This window comes from Sturnira hondurensis, unplaced genomic scaffold (genome assembly GCF_014824575.4).
Source record: "Sturnira hondurensis isolate 20B ecotype Veracruz unplaced genomic scaffold, ASM1482457v3 Scaffold0019835, whole genome shotgun sequence".
Taxonomy (NCBI): domain Eukaryota; kingdom Metazoa; phylum Chordata; class Mammalia; order Chiroptera; family Phyllostomidae; genus Sturnira; species Sturnira hondurensis.
In genome coordinates this window covers 4,213,605-4,240,320 of record NW_028092466.1, presented here as the reverse complement: position 1 = coordinate 4,240,320, position 26,716 = coordinate 4,213,605, and the positions used below count along the sequence as shown (strand labels likewise).

Here is a 26,716-nt window from a genome sequence, read left to right as displayed (position 1 = left end):
TAATACTTAGCTAAACTTTCTTCAGAGTAGTAACTGCTAGTAGGCCCTCTCCTTCTGTAATAATGGGTTAGTAACAACAATGAAAGTCAGCCTCACACAGAAAAGTTTCAAAATGGGCATGAGAATAACATTCATAGATAAAAACAGCCCTAACCTTATTTGTAGACGCATTGGCTTCCATATTCAAATATATTCAAATAAATGTTAAAATCATAGCCATTGTGATTATTTTCCATATAGGACACTGGCCCTGGACCACACAATCACTGACAGTGATTAGAAGGGGTACTCAAAACTTAAAAGAAAAAGTACTTTACCTGTGAATTAAATAACGAAATACTGAAATATCACCACTCAACTCCAGAAAGGTATATATGCAATCTAGAGCAGATCTAGAGCAGGCTGTGAAAATATTTAAGGGCCTGAGATGGCTGTTAAGTGAATATAAACTAAAAAGACTGGATACTCACTTTGAGAAGCTGAAGGCTGAGAGTATTATTACCAAAGTCTACAAAATCGGAAAGAGCATAAAAAAAGAATGTAAGCTTGTTTAAAAAAATCCTAGATCCTTACAAGTCACCAACACACGAAACAAATGGTAAAGTTAAACCAAAAGGGGAAAATTCACTGATGGCTATAAAATTATGGAATTTACCTCAATTCCATACAATAATATAAAAATCAGTAAGTTAATAAAAATTTGACTTGAAATCTTTAATTAAAAATGTTTTGTGTAAGTGTTTGCTCCTGGGGTGCTTTAGTTGAGAATGAGATGTGATTGTCTCAAAGTAGTTGGTCTAAGTGTAGACCCACAAAATGTTGGTTTAAACATTCACTTGGAGAATGTTTAGACCGGGGATTCATACCTAAAGTTCTGTTTCCCTGAAGGAGGCTTAGCCATTGCACATATACACTGTTAGGTCAATTTCATGTTGATTTCTTTGCATTTGAATTCACTTATCAGGTTGGGTTCCCATCACTTTTATCCTAGTGCTACATCTGCAAAGTACTATATTACATTTTAACATTTAGCAAGAACTAACATTTAGAATTGCTCAGACCTTGAGACCCTTGTCTTGTTTAACATAAGGGTCAGGGCTTATACTGCATTTTGATTTGATTTCTCTGAAGTTTCTTCTGCTTTTTTTCTATTGACACATGAGCAATGTGCATTCACCACAACCTTAGATTTATCTGGTTCCCAATCATTCTATTTCTTATGTGGGATTCTTCATTTTTCCTGGAGCTGTCCATCTGGCCGAGTTACTCTCTGGGTCTGTTGAACTACGCTTCATTGTGGGACCTTCCTTCTTTGCAGTCCTAGATTGGAGTCATTGTTTCTTGTACCCTGTGCTGTCCAGGTCTTGGCTTTCTCCCCTCTGTAGAAACTGTCTCTGGAAGTGTGTGGGAGGTAACCCTTCTGAGTTCTTGTATAAGAAAAAAGTTCTCTAATTTCCTGAATTATCTGTTTCCTCTCAGTTCAGTAGTTCTTAGAATTTTCTTAATCATGCTACTGGGTTTTCTTACTCGTCTGATGGTTCTTGGTTGTCCATTCCTATTTAAGACTGAAGCTCTGGGCAATGATTATTTTAGGTAGCAAGTGTGCAGTGGTATCTCCAAGGTGCTCTCCGGCAAGTTCCATCAGCTCCCTATTCTTTGATATGGAGAAGAATACACTGAGCTTTATAGGTGACTGTAAATGTGGCTTGGCACGCATCAGACTAATAATTTTGTCTAGCCGAGAATGATAGGTTTTATAATCCTGACTTAATACATGTTGGTACAGTATGGGGTAGAAATAAATTAGCCACACATCTTTTTGCTTACTGCATCCTGAAATAGGAATTTAGATGTTAGTAAAGTGTTACTTTGAAAGTAAAGAGGGAATAATGAAAGATCATAAGCCAGTTGAAACATTTGTTGGATATCTGGTGTGTTCCGTGTTTCTGGCCATGCAGAGGTGCTTATAAATAAGACACAGGTCTTGCCCTCAGTGAACCAGTTGGAGAGGTAACTGAGCAAATGGTGGTTTGGCTGCCTGCCACAACAAAAGCCAAACTTGTGAGGCAGGTACTGGTGCAGAAGGAAGGAGGTTTTATTCAGGTGCCGTGGGACTTGGGAGAATGGTAGACTCTTATCTCAAAGACCATCTCCCCTTCTTTTTTTAAATCCTCACCTGAGGACATTTTTTGTTTGCTTTTAGAGATAGAGGGGGAGAGTCAGCGAGAGACAGAAAGTGAGGAGACAGACAGAGAAGCATCAATGTGAGAGAGAGAAGACGCATCAAGTAGCCATGTCCAGTATGTGCCCTGCCTGGGTTGGAACCCGCAACCTTTCCATGTATGGAGTGAAGCTCTAACTAACTGAGCCACACCAGCCAAGCCACACTGGCCAGGGTGACCATCTCCCCTTCTCGCTTAAGCTCTCAGTTCTTATAGGGATAGGGAGGGCTTTTCTTCTATCCAATTATCTTGCTACTAGCATTTGGCATGCTTGGGGCTCTATCCATTCATCTTTGTAGCTTTTGGCATGCTTAGTGTAACCTCTCCCTGCACCGTCTTGGCCAGTGGGGCAGACTCCCTGGTGCTCCAACTGGATGTCTGTGGTGGTAACAGAGAGACTGAATCTTTATTTTTTAAAATATGTTTTTTGTTTAAGGTGAACTTTGCTTCTTTTGTCATTTTGATCTTCGTAACATTTTGCAAAACCATACTTTATTGGATTGTGTATCAGAAACTGAATATTTGAGCTGCACATCGATACATGGTTGGCAGTGTTCGAATGGCAAGTGGATCTGTCCAAATTTGAGGACCTCAGTGCCTATAGTTTCTTTGGGGCTGGATTCATAGGTTTTAAATGTAACCAATATTTTTGGAACATTTTGGTGAAAGACCTTGTGTAGAGCATTCAGGTGACTCAGTGGTTGTTGCTTCACTCCTAGATAACTTCTCATGTTCTGTAATTATGTCTTCAACTGGGCTGTTAATATGAAATATGTCCCTCTTCTTAAGGATACTTAGGCGATAAATCTCAGGAGTTATTGGTATTGTATGGTGATGCCTTTAAGTGCTTTGGATTTTGTTTTGAAATACAAATACATATTGCTGCTGGATTAGCCAAATTTTCATTCATACTTTATTATAGATTATTACAGTTATGAATACGATTATTCCACCCTGACCAGCATGGATGAGTGGATGGGGCGATGTTCCACAAAGTGAAAGGTTGCTGGTTGAATTCCCAGTCAGGGCACATGTCTGGGTTGTGTGCCAGGTCCCTGGTTGGAAGAGTGCGAGAGGCAACCAATGAATATTTATCTCCTTCTCTTTCTCCCTCCTTTCCCTTCTCTTCTAATATAAAAATAAATAAAATCTTTTTTAAAAAAAAGATTATTCCTACATCTGGGAAAATAGAGTGGGAATTGGGAACCTTGATGAAGGAATAGTATTATAAAATTAATCAGTGTTATTTACTAATCAGAAACATAGTTTTTTCCTCTACCCCCTAAACCCACCCCCCACCCCAGAGCTATCAGCCTGCTCTCTCTGAGTCTGTCTTTATTTTGCTTCTTAGTTCAGTTTGTTCAGTAGATTCCACATATGAGTGAAATCATATGGTGTTTGTCTTTCTCTGACTGGCTTATTTCATTTAGCAAAATGTTCTCCAGGTCCATCCCTACTATCACAAAGGGTAAAATTGTCTTCATTTTTATGGCTGAGTAGTAGTCCATTGTGTAAATGTCCCATAGTTGTTTTATCTGCTCATCTACTGACGGACACTTGGGCTGCTTCCATATCTCAGTTCGGTGATTGTAAATAGTGATGCAGTGAACACAGGGGTGCTTATTTTCTTTTGAGTTAATGTTTCGGGTTTCTTGGTTAGATTTCCAGAAGTGGAATTGCAGTAGGCCCCAAAGGAATGACACTAAGTCTATATAACTACATGTTAATTCTATTCAACTGGAAACCACTACTTCTTTGGTGTATACCTACCCTGAAATTGAGGTTCTCTGTGTGTGTTAGTTCTTGTCTGTGGCTTGTTACTAAACCTTCACAAGTGGCATTCTGCACTTCAAGTTTTTGTTAATTTACTTTTAAACCTGGTCTTGAATTCTTGCCGCCTGGTATGGGTTAGGTTGAATCCATTCTGATTTAATTTAGTAGGTATATCGAGCATCTGCTACTGTGCAAGCATATGCTGGGCTAGAAATAAGTGAGAATAATACACAGCCTAAGAAGGGGCCTGCAAGTGTAAGCTGTGTGGAAAATACATTCACAAAAGCATGTGTGACTGTACAGGTAGCCAGGAGTGTGGGAGATTTTAGTGCCATCCTGGTGAGGGTGGGAAAGGCTTTCTGGAAGAGATGACAGCTAGTTTTTAAAAGTATAAAAAGAGCTTTCCAAATATACAAGGAAGGGAGAGCCATTCGCAGGGGTGTCCAACCTTTTGGCATCTCTGGGCCACACTGGAAGGAGAAGTGTTATTTTAGGCCACACATTAAATATACAAACACTAATGAAAACTGGTGAGCTGAAAAAAAGTTTTAAGTAAATTTACAATTTTGTACTGGGCCGCATTCATAGCCATCCTGGGCCTCATGTAGCCCACGGGCCGCGGGTTGGACACCCCTGATAGAGAAAACATTCAGAAGTGAAACAAGTGGTGTGTTAAGACAATTTTGAACATTATTGCTGGAATATAAAGTGGAATGCTTTGGGGGAGGTGGTTATAGGAGGTAAGACTTCAACAGAATTTTGTTTTTTGAAGTTAGGAGTGAATCTAGGGAGAGCTCATTGTCTTTGGTATTCCATTTGTCCTTGGCAATCATTTGGTAGTTTTAGGTAGTCTGTCCAAATGCAAAGGTAATTAGGTAGGTTTTTTCTCTCCCCTCTCTGAATTCCGTGGGAGAAGAACCAAGATGAAAGAAATTGAAGTTGGAGGATTAGTGGATTTAATGGAGGAAGCTTTGGACTCAAAAGACAATTAACAGGAAGGTTTTAGAAATGTAGTAATAGTGAGTTATTGGGAATGTGGTATCCACTCTCCTAGTATGATCACCTCACATCAAATGTTTCACGCAGGTGTTTTGAAGCAATTACACAACAGAGAGCGGCATGCATTAGCATCCACTCTGGCAATAAGATTGTTTCTGTCACTTGATTCTGAGAAGAGCAGTTGGCTTTAAGCTCCACAGCTGGAGTCCTGTGTGCAGGCTGATTCTGTAGGGCCAGTTCACTGGAACCCGGGGCTGTGGCAGAAAAGGCTCTGCACCAAAGAGCTTTGTTGGTCTGTTCACCTGTCATGAGCTGATCCTTAGTTGGCGGTCCCCAAGAGTGGGGAGTGAAGTGATTTTTGTGCCTGGGTTACACTAAAGAGTTAATCGCCCTTAAAAAAGTTTAACCACTCTTAGTATTTTTCATGTTTATTTAATTCCAAAATGCTGCAGATTTAGTGTTATCCCAGATTTTATACTTTTACTTAGGTTTAGGTTCCCAGGTTCTCTGTTAACTTCTAAGTTTGTTTTTAATATTTCACAGGCTTTCTTGATCATGGATGGTGAAGATATACCAAATTTTTCAAGTTTAAAGGAGGAAACTGCTTATTGGAAGGAACTGTCCATAAAGTATAAGCAAAGGTAATGTTGAAAAACATCAAAAAATTAGAGGAGGGAATTTGGAATACACCATTTCTAGCATGTGCATTTAAAAAATAAAACATAAAGCTAAAATTAGAGTTTTAGGTTTGGGAGTGGGATTCTAGAAATAGTCTTAACATTGCTTGTATTTAAATAGTACAAAAATGCCACAAATCCTATATTACTCATATTATTAAAATAGTAAAAAAATTTAGTGTCATTCATGATTCTTTTTCTGATAGTTTACCTCCTTTTATGTTTATTACTCTCATTGACCATCTTTGGTTTGCTGCATGTGTACCATTTCTGTCTCATTGTTTTGATCTTTTGGAAATTCTGGTAGGCTGTCTGGGGCTTCACGCAGCAGACTTGAGTTCTCTGTAGGCCAGCATTATCAGTGGGTGGAGCCAGAAAAGTTTTCAAGAGCTTCAGACATATGGGGAATTTAAAAAAATCTCAAATATTTTAATTAGTTGGGAGAACTTTTACATAATTTTTTGAGAACCAAAGCTGGTCTTAAATTTCATTATAAAATGGGATTTTTCTGAAAAAAAATATTGTTTTTTGTATTTTGGTTAAAGGAGTTTTCTAAGCCTTATCAAACCTTTTACTGTTATTTTGTTGTTATTGCTGAAGCCAGTTATATTGTGCCAGTGGATATAAAAGGTGTCAATAGCAGGAGTGCTTTATCGTTTTTTGTGCCATAGACACTTAATAGTCAGAGAGCCTAGACCCCTTCTCAGAATAATGTCTTGCCCTGACTGGTGTTGCTCAGTGGACTGAGTGCTGGTCTGTGAACCCAAAGGTTGCAAGTTCGATTCCTAGTGAGGGCACATGCCTGGGTTGTAGGCCAGGTCCTCAGTTGAGGGCCTGTGAGAGATAATCCATCAGCCTGATTGATTTGTTTCTCTCCCTCTTTCTCCCTCCCTTCCCCTATCTCTAAAAGTAAACACAATCGTAAAAAAAAGAATAATGTCTTTAAATGCATAAAATCAAATAACAGAATTACAAAGGAAACCAATTATATTGAAAATGCAATTATATTGAAAAACTTATCCAATTATCAAACTTACTTGTGATATGGTAATTGCCTTCTTTAGTAATACATTAAATAAGGAGGTAGCAAGTGTATAAAATATAAATCCTTTTAGGGCCTATAAATAATTGTCATTGAGTCTTAAATATAGGGTAAGAGATTTGAAACAGATTGTCTTTATTATTTAGTATATTTTATTATAGCATAGCATTTAGGTAAAAATTCTTGAATTGATATATGATCATCTTTAACATGATTTTTATGGCCTACTACAACTCATCTTTCCCACTTTGTTTTTGATTAGCTTCCAGGAAGCTCGGGATGAGCTAGTTGAATTTCAGGAAGGAAGCAGAGAATTAGAAGCAGAGTTGGAGGCACAATTAGTACAGGCTGAACAAAGAAATAGAGACTTGCAAGCTGATAACCAAAGACTGAAATATGAAGTGGAAGCGTTAAAGGTAATGGTGGTTGTAGAAGCTCTGGTGTCTAATGTGCGGGTTTTATTAAAATGAGAAAGGTAGCCCTGGCTGGGTGGCTTGGTTGGAGCATTGTCCTGTGTGCCAACAGGTTGCAGGGTCCATCCCTGCCGGCTAGGGCACAGATCTGGGTCGTGGGTTACTACCTGGTTGGGACATGTATAGGAGACAACCCGTTGATGTTTCTACCATCAATTTCTCTCTCTGCCCTCCCCGTCTCCCCCGACCTTTCTCCCTCCCTCCCTTCCTCTCTCTGAAATCAATGAACACATCCTTGGGTGAGGATTTAAAAAAATGAGAAATATGTTTGTTTAAGGGAAGCTTAAGAGCAGCAGGGTACAAAAAACATAAAAAGAGGCTTAATTTTGTAGTTTAATTTTCAGAAGGTGACTGATTATTTGTTTTGACATATTGCTTTATTTTGTGGCACTTTAAAATTATATCTGTATGGAGTATACACATTTATTTCATTATTGTTCATAGTCCTTTTAGTTTTAGAGTTTAGTTTGGATTTAAAGATTGCCTTCTAAAAAGGAATTTTCAGAAGTAAAATGATTAGCCCCTTTCGCTGTTCTTAACCACCTGCCTTAGCCAAATGTGTGGAGATTTTCAGTTTCTGGGGAGTAGGTGGTTTTGTGGAAGGAGAGAGTGGGGTGTGGGGGGTGTGGAAGGGTAAGGAGTGGGTGGGTAAGGGGCAGGGAATTTAAACTCTGTCAGTTTACTTCTCTGTGCTCACCCCGAGATGCATGCAGCCTGAGAACCCAGAAGTTCCTCTACCGTGTTCGGGGTTTTTTGAGGCAATGGTTTTATTATTTTACTTCTTTTCTGAGAAATTATTATTAGATTCGGAAAGGGGAGTGGTTGACTATTTAAATTTTATACAAGTTAAGGAGTTGGAATGAATGTGTAATTGTTTATAAATATTGTAAAAAGAAGAGGTACTGTCTCAGGTGGGCACAGGTAACTAGGTTCTTGGTGATTGGGACAAAGATTTGAACTGAACACCCAGAATTTATAGCAGAGAACATGGGAACAGGTGAACTCCAAGCAGAGATTGACCTCATGGGCTGGAGGGACTCTATTCTTACAGGGCAGATCCTTCCTGGCTAGTTTTGGCAGGCTTTTACTGTGACAAGTAGTTGAAAAGCTACTGCACATGTAGTCTTGATACAGGGTGCAGCCGGGGTGGGGGTGGGGCAAAAAAAGATTTGGAATGGTGTCCAGAACTCAAAGTGTATAGGAATATTGGAGGGACATATAAGATGTCCTCACCCCTTCCCACCAGGTGTCAGTTGGGGGAAGGGACAAATGGAGCAGGGCCATTGAGAGCTCTGAAATGGTCATTTACCGTGTCTATAGCCTTTAACTGGTTTCATAGATATGTTAAATAGTTGTGGCCATGCTTTGAGCCAAGGGAGTGGCTTCTACCCAGGATGTAACTGGGGGCTGGTCCATGAGGCCACACCTGCCCAGCCTGACCATGGCAGCCCAGTAATCATGGAATAGTATGGGAGTCCTGGCAGGTGTAACCAATTGTGGGAGGAGTCGGAAATGGGGCTGCAAAGGAGGACTGGCGCGGGGATTTAAACGCAGACACGGCAGCCATTGGAGAGAGCCATACAGTTTTGGGCAGAATTAGGACCCCCTCTTGCCCAGGTGAAAGAGTACCACTCAGCTTTGCCAGAATGGGGACCCCTGCAGCCAGGTGAAGAAGAAAGCCACATGCTTTTGGTCAGAGTGCTGACCCCTGCAGCTTTGGTAGAAGACGCCCACGTGGCTTTGGGGTGCTCCCTTTGGCCGCATGGCTTGGGAAGCAGGAGAGACTTTGACTGGAAAAATGGGTACAAAGAACTCTTGCCAGTGGACCCTGAGAAGGTGCCGCATGACTTTGGAGCTCCTGCCTGGACGTGAACACAGCTGATGGTACCAGCAACCTGAAACATGGATGTGTGCTGCTTTTCCTGAGATACGGTACCCCGAATTAGAGCAGGGGGAGAAGGAAGTGCTGTGGGCGTCTGTGGTTATCTTAAAGGACTTTGATATTTTAATGGAGACATTGGGTCACTGTTTTAAGTCTGTACAGCTTTAAATAAACCTTTCCTTTCCTTTTCACAAATCTCTGGCATTGAGAGATGTCTTTCCTCTGGCGGCAGATAGATGAGCCCAGTAGGTATTAGCATGCTGTCCTTGGGAGGAGCCCCTGTTTTCTGTAGCAGTTTTTGGCATCACTGGGTGGGCCAAATATTGCCCCCCGCCCCGACCTCTGTTCGGTAACAGTCTCCCGTGGTTTTCCCGGATTGGCCACCAGGGAAGAGGGTCCCACAATATTACCTAGTTGACCCCCTTTCTCCTGGGGTCCCCCTGTACTAGGTTTGCCTTTCCCTTCGCCAGAGAATTACAGCTCTCCATGTTAGAGATTGGTGAAAAGGAAAGGAATTATTTATTCAAGTTATACAGACTTAAGAGTAATGACTTAATATCTTCATCAAAATCTCAAAGTCCCTTAAAACACCCACAAACACACACAGTCCTTCTTTCCCCCTTTGCCCAGTCCAAGGTACCGTATCTCAGGAAAAGAAATAGAAAGCCACGTGGAGATTGTCTGCCAAAGCTGCATGGTGGTTCTCTGCTAAAGTTGCGTGGTGGTTCTTTGCTAAAGTTGCATGATGATTCTTTTCATGGCTGTGGGGGTGGTCCTTGGGGTCTCCCACTCTGGCCAAAGCCGCATGGTTCTCTCTGATAAAGCTACATGGTGATTCTGTCACATGGCTGTGAGAGTCCCCATTCTGGCCCAAAACACGTGTTTCTCCCTCCAATGGCTGCTGCGTTTGCATTTAAATCCCTGGGCCAATCTTCCTCTGTAGTCCCATTTCCGACTCCTCCCACAATTGGCTACACCCTCCAGGACTCCCATATCCTCCCAGCTTTACTGGGCTGCCATAGTGAGTCTGGGCAGGTGTGGCCCCAAGGCGTGGAGCCAGTCATCTCCAAGCTCTCACACAGGTGCTATAACGACGTCTGGGGAGTTGCCTCCTAGTTACATCTTGAGTGGAAGTCACTCCTTTCTCCCTGGCTCAAAGCATGACCACAACTATTTAACATATCTATGAAACCAGTTAAAGGTTATAGATGTATTAAATGACCATTCTAGAGGTTATCTTCGAAACTGTTGCTTATGCAAAAACAGCTCAATGGCCTTGCTCCCTGTATCCCATCCCCCAGCTCAGACTTGTGGGGGTGAGGACATACTATATTTTAATATTTCCTGGACACCCTGAGTTCTGGACCCCATTGAAAATTCTTCTTTTGGGGGCCCCCTGGCTGCACCCTCATACAGTACCATCAACTTGGATCGTGGGTGAACTCCTTGGATTTTTCCTCCCCTTTAACTTGGGTTGCATCCTTTACTATAGAAAACTGTATATTAATGACACATACCTTTTTGTATACTCATGCCTTTAGGAGAAACTAGAACATCAGTACGCACAAAGCTACAAGCAAGTCTCAGTGTTAGAAGATGATTTAAGTCAGACTCGAGCCATTAAGGAGCAGCTGCATAAGTATGTGAGAGAGTTGGAGCAGGCCAATGATGACCTTGAGCGAGCAAAAAGGTGAATGATGGGCATTTTGTTAGTGTAACCAGAGTTGGCAATCAGTAAATAAAGCACTTATCTTTAAGTTCAATCTATTACCTAGTCTTAGTCCCACATCACTTCCTGTTGGTACTCAGTTGCATTGAAACTTATCAGAAACCTTTATCTCCCCAAGAATGCCCTTCTAAGCTTTTTTCCCCCGTTTTCTTTTTCCTTCTTTCATGTACCATTGTTGTTCTTGCTGGCTTTTCATTAAAACATGCTTCTTTCATTCCTCTATTTTTCCCTCTCTGTTCTCTGTACCACCACACTTTTTTGTAGGTCCCTCCCATGTTACACCTGATTTCTGCAGTTATTTCCTAGCCAATCTGTCTTTAAATTTGTACTTCTTTTTATTCTCTTCTGTTTTAATACTGACTGATGAATCTTCTCAAAATATTATTTTCATTATGATTTTGCTGAATAACTATTAGTGGGTTGCCATTACTGTTGCCAAGCTTTCATATATCTGTAAACTCGTTATTTCTTAACCATTCCAAGTTAATTTCTCTCACTTCATCCCTATTACTTTACTGTCTGGTAGTTCTTTCCATAATATTTGAATGACTTTTAAATGACTGATGTGCTGTTAGAGTTGAAGATTCAAAGGTAAACTAGTCATTGCCCTTGGGTGCAACAGGTATGGACATTCCATGTGGTAAAAGCTGTAGTAAAAAGAGTGTTCGGGTTGCTCCGGGGCATAGAGCAGGGAGCAGCTAAAGTGCCCTGGGGGAACTGGGGAGCAGAGCCTAGAAGGAGAAATAGACATTAACCAGGTGAAGAGGGAGATGTAAAGGCAGAGAGGCAGGAAAGTGTGTGAGGTATTAATGTTTCATTTTGATTGAAATGTACGGAGACATGGCCAAACAGGAGGTAAATGGACGTTGGTTGAGGCAAGGTTGTGAAGAACCTTGTGTGTGATGTTTGAATTTGATATCATTCTTTAGGCAATGAGGGTCTCCTTAAGGACTTTTTAAACAGAAGAGTGATTGCCAGTTGTGATTTGAGAAGATAATACCGAGGAATTGGAAAGGAGAGGAAGAGATGTAACGACCATATAGGAGTAATCCAGGTGATGGGGTGGAGATTTAAGCCAGGGCGAATTTTGAAGGGGACAGCACAAGGAATTGAGAGAGATTTTGACAGTTGTCAGGACGTGATAAACTTCAGTGTGGCATTATGAGAGCTGACTTGAGGTTAGGGAACTTTACAGTATACCTGTAGCAGGTAGTGGGCATATAGTAGGTACACATTAATGTTTGTTGAATAAAGGAGTAAGGTGAGAAGTACAGGAAGAAGAAAGGGTTGGTAGGCAGAAAGTAAATGGAGTGGGACCTGGCATTTTGTGTTTTAAACACATCCTTAGTTTATTTTTACCTACTCTAAAAAAACTATTGAAAAATTTTCCTGATTAAAATTTTCTTGCTTAAAATCCAGTGGGGAGATATAAATAGTACAGTAAGTGGCTTTCCTTTTAGGAACTTTAAGGAATTTAGATGGGACTTTAGGAGAAATGAATATATTTAATGGCCCTAAATGCCACCAGAGAGAGGTCAGAGGGAGCGAGATCATTCTCTTTCAACTGGGCAGCCTTCTAGGGCAGGCGTCCTTACTAGGTCAGGAAGTGATATGAGATAAACTGACAGTTTCCTTTTCTATTACCTATTTGCACAATATTAATTCATGGATTCTAATTGTTTTTTTAGGGCAACAATAGTTTCACTGGAAGACTTCGAACAAAGGCTAAATCAGGCCATTGAACGAAATGCATTTTTAGAAAGTGAACTTGATGAGAAGGAATCTTTGTTGGTCTCCGTACAGAGGTTAAAGGATGAAGCAAGAGGTAAACTTTATAACCTAAACTAAACCTTACTGTTTCTCAGCCAGAGCCCTAAGCCAGCTTCAGGATCAACTTGTCAAAGCTCTGTGTCTATATATTTTGTGAGACACTACGCTAAGTACTAAATACCTGCATCATCATCTCTAGGAGGTAGGTATTATCATCCCTACTTTTATAGGCATAAAACTGAGGCACAGAAAGTATGCATTTTGTCCAAAGTCTGTAGCCTGTCAGCTGGGATTCAAACCCTGGTCTGTTTTCCAAAGCCCAAACTGCTACCATTGTGCACATACTGCTTGCTTAGTTTGAGGTTTTTTTCCCCCTTTTGCTTCTACCTAAAGAATTCTGTTATATACGTAATAACATGTACATATGTTGCCATTTACATATTATATATAGTGAATGTATACTTTGCTTTGAAATTCTCCTTTCCTTCCTCTTTTTCAAAAATGCATGGTATCTATCATTCAAAATAATAGAAGAAAATAAAAATTAGTGCCAATTCATTTATCTTGGAAGAACCCAGTAACAGTTTGGTGTTTTTTGTCATATATATATAATCAGGACCACACTATATATACATATGTATTTTCTGTCTTTTTTTACTACTTAATAAAGTGAATATAATCTATGCCTTTAAAAAAATCTTTTTTTTGAGAAATATTTCATCTTTTCTTTTTAAAGATTTTTTTAATTTATTTAGAGAGGGGAAGGGAGGCAGAAGGAGAAACATCGATGAGTGGTTGCCTCTCACATGCCCCCCGCTGGGGACCTGGCCTGCAGTCCAGGCATGTGCCCTGACTGGGAATTGAACCAGTGACCCTTTGGTTTGCAGAATGGCACTGAATCCACTGAACCACACCAGCCATAGCTAAAAAAACCTTTAAAACAAGTTTTTAAAGATGTTGCGTGATATTTACCATACATATTTTATAGGATCTTTATTATTGGTAGTTAATTTTTTACTGTAAGTACTACTGTGAATAGGATTCTTGTACTTAATATTTAAGGGTATCTTTGATAATTTCTTTTTTATAATATATTTTATTGATCATGCCATTACAGTTATCCCATTTCCCCTGCTTCATTCCCCTCCACCCTGCACACCTTCTCCCACCCACATTCCCCCCTTTAGTTCATGTCCATGTGCCATAAGTTCTTTAGCTTCTACATTTCCTACACTATTCTTAACTTCCCCCTGTCTATTTTCTCCCCACCATCTATACTACTTATTCTCTGTACCTTCTCCCCCACTCTCCTCTTCCCACTCCCCTGTTGTTAACCCTCCATGTGATCTTCATTTTTGTGGCTCTGCTTCTATTTTAGGTGTCCGCTTAGTTTGCTTTTGTTTTATGTGTGGTTGTTAATGACTGTGAGTTTGCTGTCCTTTCACTGTTTGTATTTTTCATCTTCTTTTTCTTAGATAAGTCCCTTTAACATTTCATATAATAAGGGCTTGATGATAATGAACTTGAACTTGACCTTATCTGAGAAGAACTGTATCTGTTCTTCCATTCTAAATGAAAGTTTTGCTGGATAGAGCAATCTTGGCTGTAGGTCTTTGGATTTCATGACTTGGAATACTTCTTTTCAGCCCCTTCTTGCCTGCAAGGTCTCTTTTGAGAAATCAGCTGACAGTCTGATGGGAACTCCTTTGTAGGTGACTGTCCCTTTATCTCTTGCTGCTTCTAGGATTCTCTCCTTCATTTTAATCTTGGGTAATGTAATTATGGTGGGCCTTGGAGTGTTCCTTCTTGGGTCCACCTTCTTTGGGGCTTTCTCCCATCCAAGTACTAACCAGGCCCGACCCTGCTTAGCTTCCGAGATCAGACGAGATCGGGCGCGTTCAGGTTGGTATGGCCGTAGACTCTTTGGGGCTTTCTGAGCTTCCTGGACTTCTTGGAAGTCTATTTCCTTTGCCAGACTGGGGAAGTTCTTCTTTTTTATTTGTTCAAATAAGTTTTCCACTTGTTACTGTTCCTTTCCTCCTTCTGGTACTCCTATAATTTGGATGTTGGAACGTTTAAAGATGTCCTGGAGGTTCCTAAGCTTCTCCGCATTTTTTTTGAATTCTTATTTCTTCATTCTTTTCTGTTTGGATGTTTCTTTCTTCCTTCTGGTGCACTCCATTGATTTGAGTCCCAGTTTTCTTTCCATCACTATTGTTTCCCTGTGCATTTTCCTTCATTTCATTTAGTATAGCCTTCATTTTTTTCATCTAATTTGCAACCAAAATCAACCAATTCTGTGAGCATCCTGATCACCAGTGTTTTGAACTGTGCATCTGATAGGTTGGTTATCTCTTGGTTGCTTGAAAGTATTGGCTCTGGGGCTTTGATTTGTTCTTCTGTTTGAGCCATAATTTTTGGTCTCATTGCTCCTGTTAGGTATGAGGGGCAGAGCCTTAGGTGTTCACCAGGGCTGGGCAACCCAGTTGCTGGGTTGTGATGCTGTATGTGGGGGCGGGGTCAGAGAGCGAACAGTGGCGCTTGCTCCATTCTCTCTTGGATTTCAGTCCCTTCCGACACCTCCCACAAGCAAATTGTGCCCTTCTGGTGCTGGTTCCTGTGTGGGTGGGCTTGTGTACGTTCTAGGACCTTGTGGCTCTCTCCAAAAAACTTTCCTGTGAGGCTGGGAGTCTCTCCCAGCATCTCAACCACCACAAGTGTTTTCATTTGGTGCTTTTAGGCTTTATTTCCCATCACTGGGGCCTTGGGTTGCATGGTCTGTCTTGCTGCCTGTTTTTGCCTAGTTAATCAGCGTGCGAATGTGTGTCCGTGGTCAGCCAGCTGCCTTGCGCGCCTCACTGGATCTGCTTGTTTCATCCCCACGCCCGGGATCTACTAGCCCAGTGCTGCCTGCGCACCCAGGTTTGCCAGCCACAACTTTTTTCTGCTGCAACCCCTCTCCACTGGCTGCAGACTCCACCCCTCTTACGGGTCTTGATGAATGGTTCTCAGACTTCCGTACAGTTCAGTTTTCTGTCTGTTCTGGTTGTGTTTTTGTTTTTAAATCTTTGTTGTCCTTAATTTTGGTTGTGCGAGGAGGCACAGTGTTTCCACGTACACCTCCATCTTGGCCAAGTCCTGATAAGTTCTTTAGAATAAATTCTTAGAAGTGGCAAATGATATAAAAAGGCACTGCTAAATTACTTTTTAGATAAGTTTGTATGTTTACACTCCCTGTGGCAGTGATTGAGAGTGCCCTTCTCACACTGGTAATTAGCATTGTGAATAATAAAAATAGATTTAGAAATTATTTAAAAATTCATTTGAAAGCTGAAAGTGGTATCTTTTTAAAATTTATGTTTGATTACTGCTTTTGAAACTTTTTTTTTAATGTAACACGAGATCTATTTTCTTTTTAAGATTTTATTTATCTTTAGAGGGGAAGGGAAGGAGAGAGGGAGAGAAACATCAATGTATGGTTGCCTCTCGTGTATCCCCTGCTGGGAGTTGGCCTGCAGGGAACTGGCCTGCAACCCAGGCATGTGCCCTGACTGAGATTCGAACTGCGATCGTCTGAGTCGCAGGCCTGCGCTCAATCCACTGAGCTACACCAGCCAGGGCTGCTTGTGAAACTTTTGGTCCAATGTCTAAAAATAGTTTTTTTATGCCCTTTTTTTGGAGAACTTTATCTGAAGAACTCATAATTTGTATAATGTATAAAATATTAACTGTATTTTATTTATTTACAGTTGTGCTAAAAAACACATAACATAAAATTTACCATCTTAACCATTTTTAAGTATACAATTCAACAGTGTTCACTACATCACATTGTTATGTAACAGCTTTCTAGAGTCTTTTTTGTCGCAAAATTGAAACTGTGCCCATTGAGGAACAACTCCCCATTTTTCCTTTTTCTCCAATCCCTGGCAACGACAATTCTGCTTTTCATTGCTGTGTTTTAAATACCTTATATAAGTGAAGTCAAACTGTTGAAGTGCTTGTTTTTTTGTGACTGGCTTATTTTACTTAGCATAATATCCTAAAGGTTCATCAAGGTTTGTTGCATTGTGGCATGTGTCAGAATTTCCTTTTGTTTTAAGGCTGAATAATATTCCCCTGTGTGTGTGTGTGTGTGTGTGTACAGCACATTTTTTTATCTATTTATCTGTGCGTGGACACTTGGGTTGCTTCCACCTGTTGGCTATTGTGAATAATGCTGCATTGAACATGGATGTGCAGATATCTCTTGGAGAGCTTGTTTTTTTAAATAATGCTTATCTACTTATTTTTAGAGAGAGGGGAAGGGCGAGAGAGAGAGGGAGAGAAACATCAGTGTGTAGTTGCCTCTTACATGCCCTGACTGGGAATCAAACGAGACCATTTGGTTTGTAGGCCAGCGCTTAGTCCACTAAGCCACATCAGCCAGGGCTGGAGATCTTGTTTTGAATTCTTTTGGATATGTACCCCCAAGTGGGATAACTTTGTATCCTTTTTTTAAAATCATGAGCAAGTATTCTGTAGGTCAGTTGCATAACTGAAAAGAATACATTAATTTTGGGCTGAAAATTCAACCTTGAAAGCAGGAAAAATATTGCAACTATTCTGACTTATTTTCTAAAACAATATATTTCATGGTGACAATTAATAAAAAGTACCAACCCATTTAAAATGATAGAAATGCACTTTATTGATTTTTGTAATGATTGCCGTACTACATCATTTCAAAGTAAAAACAAGTGAGTTGTTAAAAAACATTCATTTTTGTGTCATACATGTTCACTTTAGACTTTGCTCTGTTTCCTTTTGTATATGGGCAAAGATAACTGTTCTCTTAGGTTACAGCATTTTTTGGTTATAGCATTTTTAAATTCTAAAAGGTCATTTAGACAATAGGGTTATCATGTTTATTCCTCTAGAAATAAAAATTTATACTTGAGAAATAATCATTTAGGGAGAATGTCTTTATGGCATTAGATGTGACTTTGCTGTATGTATTTGCTTCCTCTAGTGAGTATTACTTTCTTTGCAACATTTTACAGATTTAAGACAAGAACTAGCCGTTCGGGAAAGGCAACAGGAAGTGACCAGAAAATCAGCCCCCAGTTCTCCAACTCTAGACTGTGAAAAGACGGATTCTGCTGTCCAGGCCTCACTTTCGTTACCAGCTACTCCTGTTGGAAAAGGAACAGAGAACAGTTTTCCTTCACCAAAAGGTTTGTAATCTTGTCTTTTTGACCCTGTGGTAGATTATCACCTTAAGAGGGTTTGCTGATGGAGCAGAAGTTGCTAGGTTTAAGCAATAATTTCAGTTTAAAAGCTGGTTAAATCTAGCACTGTGTATTGGAGAAGGAATTATTTTCCTAGGCCACTCAGATATAGGAAACGAGAATGATGCTGCATTTAAGACATGAGTAGCTTAATAAGTTGGGATTTTGAGAAGTTGAAGGTTTTAAAGAAAAGTTTATTTTTTAATCATAGCAGTAAGGTATATTCATGTAGAAAAATTTGAAAACAGAAAATAAAAGAGAAAAACCACCTGTAATCTTACTGCTTAAAGTTAACTACTCTTTTTTTAAAAAAATATTTTATTTATTTATCTTTAGAGGGGAAGGGAAGGAGAGAAGGAGAGAAATATCAATGTGTGGTTGCCTCTAATGAGTCCCCTGCTGGGAACTGGCCTGCAACCCAGGCATGTGCCCTGACTGGGAATCGAACCGCAATACTCTGGTTTGCAGGCCCGTGCTCAATCCACTGAGCTACACCAGCCAGGGCAAAGTTAACTACTCTTAACACTGGAGTTTTTTCTGTTGTGTGTGCTTATTTGTGTTTGTGCCCTCCTCTTTGTTACACACACATTTTGGGACTATGTTTAAATACAGTTTTATTTCTTGCTTTTGCCACTTAACATATCATGGGGAGACTAGAAGCCTTTATACATGGGGTATATAGAGACTCGAGTTACCAGACTCGAGTAAGATTGGCTTAGATAGACATGTGCATTCTAACACATGCCTCCGTAGCTGCTATTTTCGTAAGCGACATTTAGAGTTACTATTGAGTAGTTCATAGAGAATATTCCTTTTGCCATCAGCCAATGTATTTTTTTAATCTTGATAAGCAGGAAAACCATTTAGTCACTAGAATAGACCCTTAGACTAGACCCCCAGTTCGGATTTACTTAGTTTTGCCGCTTGCGGATCATACTTCAGCCACTCCGACTCCCCTGTACTTTTTTCTCCCCAAATGGAAGCATCTTTCTACTGCTCTTTAAACATAGGACTTTCCCTTCATGGTGATAGAAGGTTTCCTGCCCAGGCGGTCTGTGCATATGCTCTCTGTGTCTGTGCTGACCATATGGTAGCCACCAGCTTCCTGCAAATATTTAAATTGAAATTTTTACTAATTTGCTATGAATTAAAATTTAAAAATTAGTTTTTGGGCCCTGGCTGGTGTGGCTCAGTGGATTGAGCGCGGGCCTGCAAACCAAAGGATTGTGGTTCGATTCCCAGCCAGGGCACATGCCTGGGTTGCAGGCCAGTTCTCAGCAGGGGACACGAGAGGCAACCATACATTGACATCTCTCTCTCCCTCCTTCTCTTCCCCTCTAAAGACAAATTTTAAAAAAATTAAAAAAATTAGTTTTTGGTTGCATTAGTCACATCTCACTTGCTCAGTAGCCCTTGAATAGAGAATTCATCCTGTTTTCTCCTTGTTGTGAGATAAAATTGGATAAGGTGTGTGAAAACGCCAAATAGTCAATAGGAAGCTGGAGTGCGTGGATTATAGCAGTCGTCAGAAGCTTTCACTGTTCATTTTTTGGAACAGTCCTTGTGTATTTGAGGCCCTCAGAATTGCTAACATTTAAGAATTAACAAAGCTTTGCTTTTATGTTGCTAATTAGAATTCTGAAGATTATTTCGGAAAATTCTTTATTTGAGCACTAATCAGAGTAGTCAGGAGCTTAAATTAAGGTAACTCCAGAGGGAGATGTACATTCTTTCATAGCTCGTTAGAGTTTTCATGCAAGAACTTGGGGTGGGGAGTGTCAGGAGGACATGGAGCTTAGTCCAGCACAGGATTAAGATAGTAAACCCTATGGCAGTAATATTTGTCCAGATAGACACAGTTTTGGACTGGAACTGACAGCATAAACTTTTACTAACCTGAGCTGCTGTATGCTGGGTCACTGCAGTTTTGTGACAAGGAGGCCAACACAGACATCGGAGCAGCAGGTCAGAGAAATCAGTGGAAAGGTGGAAGAGCTGATCTCTGTGGATGGTCTGTCTTTAATGGCATTGTATTAATGCAGTTCACCATAAAACACGGGTTTAATACCTAAAGTATGAAATTTTAGGAGAATGGGGAGAACTGAGATCCAGAAATCCCTGCCAAGGGAAGTACAGCTATTGTATGCTGTGCGTTACTCGTTTTTTTCTCTCTAAGATTTTATTTATTTATTTTTATTCAGAGGGGATGAGAGAGAGAAAGAGAGGGAGAGAAACATCAATGTGTGGTTGCCTCTCACAGGCCCCCAACTAGGGACCTGGCCTGTAACCCAGGCATGTGCCCTGACTGGGAATCGAATCAGTGACCCTCTGGTTCACAGGCCAGTGATCAGTCCACTGAGCCACACCAGCCAGGGTCTGTGTGTTATTCTAGATGCTGGGAGTATAGCGGGGAGTAGGACAAAGTCCCTGTTTTCAATGAGTTTACATTCTAGAGGACGAGGACAGTAAACAACCGCAGCAGCTGCACAAAACATTTTATGTGCCTACTTGTATTCTGTAGAAAATGTAAAAAAAGAATAGCCAACGTTTATTGAGTACTTACTATGCTAGGCATTTTAAAAGTAGGTCAACTAATTTAAACTTCACAACAACTTTATGAAGTAAATTAATCATTAGCTTCTTTTGTGTATGGGTAACTTACTCAAAGGTGACACAGTTGTTAAATGGCAGTGATTTGTATCTAGCAGTTTCACTCGCTCTCTTAACCATTATGCTATATTATCTCAAAAATAAGTCAAACGTGCACAGTTGAAAACCTTTGCTGAGGGGTGTGGACAAAGAGCATGAAAAATGCCATGCTCAATGCCATGGTTCTGAGTGGGAAGACTTAATTTTGTTGTGGTATCCATTCTCCCCAGATCAATTGCTTATTTAAATTTTTAATAAAAATCTCCACAGGATTTTTTAAGTTGTCAAGTTGATTTTGAAGTTAGTCTGGAAAAATAAATGTGTAAGAATAACCAAGAAAAGTTTAAAATAGGTTGATAATGGGAAGAGGCATTGTCCTTCAACATGCCAAAATTTATTTTAACACTAATAACTAAAGCAGCATCTCTCTGCTGGGGTAGACTAATAATTTAATGGAACTTGAAATACATAGGGAACTCAGTATATGGTTTTAGTGACATTTCAGATAAGTTTTTTTTTCAGTAAGTAGTATTCGGACAGTTGGCTTCATTTGGAGGAAAAATATGAAAATATTTGATGAGTTAAATGATCTAAGTGTAAAAAAATTTTAGGAAGCCATTAGGAGAAAATATGAGGAACCTTTTTTATAATATTGAGATGAAAGAGCCAAAGGCTTCCTTCCCAAAACACAAAGTTTAAAGATAAATGTCACACTGAGAAATACATACCTACGTACATACATACATACATGCATACATAAATACATAAGAGAAAGGGCGAATATCTGTAATGTATTGTGCCCTCGCAAATTGATTAAAGGAAAGAACCCAGTAGAAACAAATGCGAAGGTTAAAACAGATGATTTCCAGAAGAGATTCAAATGACTAGTTATTAAGGAAATAAAAATTTAAACAAAGTGACTGTCAAATTTTGCAAAAAAAAAAAAGTCCAGTATTATTGAGAACACCACCATACAAATTGCTGATATTGACATAACCTTTGTAGAGATCATTCTGGCGGTCGGTATTTGTTAGGGTAAGCAAAACACGTGTATTGTGTCCTCTGACCCTGCAGTCCTATTTTTTAGGGGTCTCTTCTTCAGAAATACTTGTCTGGATGTTTTAAGGATATATATCTTTTTAGCATTACAATGATGTAGACTTGTATGTAATTTAAACATCCATCAATTGGATGAATAGTTAAGCATGGTATGCCCACTTTATACTTTATCTGAAGTTTAGAATACGATATTGAGTGTTGACATTGAGTGTATACTGCTTTGTAATAACAACGAAACCCAAATTGCATGTATAATAATCACCTGTGTTTTATCTCTCTCTAGCTATACCAAATGGTTTTGGTACCAGTCCACTAACTCCTTCAGCTAGGATATCAGCACTAAACATTGTGGGGGATCTCTTACGGAAAGTGGGGGTAAGCATTCAGTTATTTATCACTAGGCGTTACAGTTGCCAAGGTATTGGATTATTACTTAATTTGAAGTGAGGGAAGAAAAAAGGGTGCCTTTCTGTCATAAAGGCTGTGATTAAGCTGAGAAGCCGAAGCATCCAGTGACCAGCAGAGGCGGGGCCAGATAGACTTCTCCAGGGCGTATCTCTGCAGAAGCCCCAGTGCGCTGAGCTCCTGAGTGTCCCCTGGGCATTCTTCGTGTTCCCCCATGGCTCTTTCTGTAAGGCCGCGAGTCCTTCATTTTTTTTCACTTCCTGCTGTGGGTCTTCTACCTCCTTCTCATTCTGTCCTTTGCTGTTGTCACCCACCCCCCTGGTTATCCCTGACGTTTTTCTCTGTAGGCCTTTGGCACCACCTGGGGTGTGACTTGCTGCTCTTTGTGGCATCTGCCTGCTCCTTGGCCACCTCAACTTCAGTGCCATCTCCTTGGCTCCGACTTGTGTTCCAGAACAGTTTGGCTTTTGAAACATTAAACTTGTTTTTCTGCTTATTCAGTGTTTTACTCTGTGTAATAATACTCTTCAACCTCATTGCGAGAGTAGTACTCTGTTTTTCGTAGCAGTCTCTTGCTCTTGCTTTGTTCCTGTTCGTTCGTGATCCCGCAGATTGCCTGCTTTGTTACTGTTGCTCACGGTGTTTTTGGCCTTGGAGGAGAGACCCGCCATCTGGATCAGTCAAGAAATTGGACTTCTCCTTTCCTTCATCCAGATCACTGGAAACAATAATGTTAATATAACTGTTTGGATTTAAGCCACTATAAAGTTAGTGTTAGTTATTTCCCCTTTTACTTCCCTCATGACTTTAAGCTCTCTTTTGGATAATCTACCCCTGCGACTTCCCTCCGTCCAGTACCCTTTCACTTATTTTTTTGTGAGACACTTTTTGAAAAAAGAAGTTGCATTATATTTTCTATGACGAAATGAGAGGCCAGGATGCAGGTCTCTTGTTTACCTTTTCTGGCTTATAGAATTATTTTTAATCATCAGATTAACTCTAAACTACATTTTAAAGTTACTGTAAAGAGTAATGTGCACAAGTCTCTCAGAGTACATAGAGTAGTTTTTATCCCATTTGGTGTAAGAGTTATAGTATTTATTTCTATAACTTGAAGTAATGTGTTTATTTTTCTGTATTTTGACTTATCAGTTTTAAGCAAAAAGATGAATTTAACTCACATCCTCCCAATTTTTTATTTTTTGTCTTGTTAGGTTTTTTAAAATAATTTTAAATATGAAACATATGTTTATGAATTTGTTAGATTATATCTCAATTCTTTACTGTGTGTCTCTCTCTCTACCTTCTTGGATTCTTCATTGGTTGTTTCTGAAGACCGGAAAGTAGTCAGCAGCATCTATAATATGCCCATGTACGTATTCCTGCTAAATCACAGAGGAGGAGCTGGCCTCTTGGGTCATTTTATATGTGCTGTTCAGCAGATAGGTCAAGCATTTTGTTCTTTGTCATTTACTCAGAATCATGACAGGGTTTTGTATTGTGCCAGAGCTGACTTGTAAGCCTTTTTCTTCTTTTCCTAGTGTTCCAGTTTTTTGTGGATAGAAAAAATAAACTCTTTGCAATATCTCATACCTTCCAGCTTCTTATTCACTCTCTGTGCCGAACACTGATACGCTTGTCGAGCTGCAGCGCCACTGTCACCTTTGGATTTCTCTTCCTTGTGTGCTCTTGGGTTGGTGCTGCCTGCTCTGGAACCCCAAGTTGTCGTCTTTCTTTGTTCGTATTTATTTTGCTTTAGTGCCAATAAGTAAACTATTCAGAAATGGTGCATGAAAGTTGAACTTGGAGTCCTTGCATGGTCTACCTATTCACCTGACAGCCTGTCTTAAGATGTCATCAAAACTTTGGTCTGCTTCTCTCCAGCTACTGCGTACTTTTATGACTATTTGCTTTCTTACGTCTTTGCACTCCTTTGCCCATTGACTAGAGCTACCTAGAAGTCTCCCTACTTTTGCACCATCTTCCACCAAGGAGTCAAGGTCATCTGATTTCAAGTTTTGTTTGCTTCTTTTTCCTTCTTTTATTCTCTTATTATTTATTACCTCTGTAGCTGTTCTTCCTTTTTATTCAGTAGTGAAAGTATCATTCCTGCCCATTGCTAATTTTGTCCTTTTGTGCTTTGGATCCCATTCCTTCTAGACTTCTCATCCTCGTGTCTCCTGGATCTTTAGCTTTCTATTCCATATATGTTAATATTTGTGTGTGATATTTCTGTAGTACATATTATATACTTTTTTTATCTTAGAATGCAAAAGTAAAAGCAGGTCTTCTTCCCTTTTACCCTCCATCTTTCTTTAGCCATCATCTTGTTTCCTTTCTTACTTTGCCAGCCAAGCTTTTTGAAAGCACGTCTCCATTGAACATCGGTGACTGCGTGTGCTCTTCTCCAGACGTCCTAGTCTCTCTCCCTGCTCTCCCCACTCAAGTTGCTCGTTGATGATCTCGGTGCAGACGATGCAGTTTTGTCCTGATTTTATTTGAAATACTCAACACCAATTTTAGGGGGTGAGATGGGGTGGGGGATGCTTTCTTTCCTCTGTTCCTCTGATGCCATGTCATGTCTGCTTCCTGTCTTCCTGCCCGTTCCTCTGCCATCTTGTTGGGTCTTATTCTGCCTTAATTTTATTCAGAGCTCTGTCTTTGATTTCCTCATCTTTGCAACTATGATTTTGCCTACTACCTGGTGCAGATATCTTTTAAAGCTTTTACTTATTTATTTTTGAGAGATGGGGAGGGGAGGGAGAAAGAGAGGGAGTGAAACATCAATGTGTGGTTGCCTCTAGCACACCCCATACTGGGGATGTGGCCTACACAACTCAGGAATGTGCCTGACTGGGAATCAAACCAGCGATGCTTTGGTAGGCAGGCCTGCGCTCAATCCACTGAGCGACACCAGCCAGGGCCTGGTGCAGATACTTTTAAATCTTGATTTCTAGACCACTTTTTTCTCTTGAGGGCCAGACCCAGTACTTGTACTTGGGTGTCTCAGATGCAGTGAGTGCCAGCTACATAATTGATGCTCAGTACATATTTGAATGAAAGAGTGTCTTGAGCATAGGGCATATATGGCTCTCAATTTTTACTGTGTATGTGTTCATACAACAAGTTGCTGAAATAATGCTTATGTAAATCTTATTCCTAATCCCTTGGTGTCACGAATAATAGAAATAGGCTATTTTTTGCCTGTTTTTTTTTTTTTTTGGCAGGGAGAGGGATTTGACTTTGTTTATGGGAAAGGGGAGTTGGTGGTGTCTGTGTGTGATGGAAATAGATGAGGTCCTCCTGTCTTCTTCATGGCATCTGTTCGTAGAGCCTGGCACTGGCCAGGCATTGTGGTGATAGGTACTAAGAAGGGCACCCAGTTTAGAGGTAAGTGCTGAAGGCCTGGTGTCATTTTTAGGTGAATGACTTAATTGTAGACAGTGGGTATCAGTTAGGCACTACACTGTGTTTTAAGAAATAGAATAACTCTTAACCTTACATGAGGTATTGTAAATGCTCTTATCCATTCAAATGCATTAGAAATAACTAACCTGAAATGCTATAGGAAGAATTGGCTGCTTTAAAGAATTCTCAAGTGATATATTTGCATTCTTTTTCGTGTTTGCTTGCCAAATAGCCTCCTTCCACACCCACACTCACCCTGCCCCCTACCCCAGCTAGCCAACTAACTGCGCAACTCAGACAGGCACCACGGATGGGGTCAAGAGACCTGGGGTCCGGTCTCTGCCTGCTTATGCCATGGTTTTCTTATATGAGCGAGGGTTACCAAGTGTCCCTCAGTAATACAGAGAGGAATAAGAACAAGTAAACTATTCTGAGCTCATTAGAAAGGGAGTCAGCATAAACATTTCCTTTTCCTACTAAAAAGGTGATTGATTCTAGCTTAAGTAGCCACCATTATCAACTGAAAGAGTAACGTTTGAGTCTTGAAATAGAGATGGTGTGAAATGCGTATTTTTATATGCAGGTACTGTTTTGACAACCAAATCATTCTTTCTCCCCTCTGTAGGCTTTAGAATCCAAATTAGCAGCTTGCAGGAATTTTGCAAAGGACCAAGCATCACGGAAATCCTATATGTCAGGGAATGTTAACTGTGGGGTGATGAATAGCAACGGCACAAAGTTCTCTAGATCAGGGCATACGTCATTCTTCGACAAAGGGTAAGTCTTGGGAATTTTAAATCTTTTTTTTTGAGTGGTAAAGTTACACATTTATTAAGTGAGCTTGTTGAAGCTCTGAAAAGGTAAACACAATTTGAAAAGTTTACCTGAAGTCTGTTATCATTCAAGTCTTAGGGGACATGAAATCTGTTGTCTTCTGGTCCCCGTGGAGTCTGTTGCCCTGGTAACTCTGACTCTGAAACTTCTGTCCTTGGAAGCAGACTCTTGAAAGATCGCAGTGCAGGGCTCTGGGGCTTGCAGACGCCTTTGACACATTCCTTGTTCTCAAGGTGTTTAGAAGACGTTCCTAGCAAATACAGGCTGGGGCAAAAGTAGGTTTATAGTTGTTTGTATGGAAAATAATACAATAATAAATAATTCAAGAATAAACTGTGTTTCACGTATGCACAACTCTAAACCTACTTTTGCTTCCCTGTGATGGTTAAGGGTAGAAGAAAACACTATAATTATGTATATGTGCAAGCCTGCAACAAACCTTCTGCCTGAAGATTTCAGAAAGATATAAGACCACTGGATCAAATATAGCTTAGGAGATACAACTTTTGCATGATGTAAAGATG

The 26,716-nt window shown here is 40.1% G+C and overlaps 1 protein-coding gene across 4 annotated transcripts in view; it reads left to right on the top strand.

Annotated features, from left to right (window-relative positions):
- Window positions 1–26,716, top strand: part of NDEL1 (nudE neurodevelopment protein 1 like 1) — a 60,288-nt gene that overhangs the window by 26,880 nt on the left and 6,692 nt on the right. For all 4 annotated transcript variants that reach the window (XM_037028099.1, XM_037028101.1, XM_037028098.1 and 1 more), the window contains exons 2-8: window positions 5,538–5,635; window positions 6,976–7,129; window positions 10,610–10,758; window positions 12,486–12,622; window positions 17,610–17,783; window positions 21,829–21,920; window positions 25,984–26,135. In XM_037028099.1, coding sequence (XP_036883994.1) covers window positions 5,550–5,635; window positions 6,976–7,129; window positions 10,610–10,758; window positions 12,486–12,622; window positions 17,610–17,783; window positions 21,829–21,920; window positions 25,984–26,135 — 944 coding nt within the window. In that variant the 5' untranslated portion in view covers window positions 5,538–5,549. The remainder of the gene's footprint in view (window positions 1–5,537; window positions 5,636–6,975; window positions 7,130–10,609; window positions 10,759–12,485; window positions 12,623–17,609; window positions 17,784–21,828; window positions 21,921–25,983; window positions 26,136–26,716) is intronic.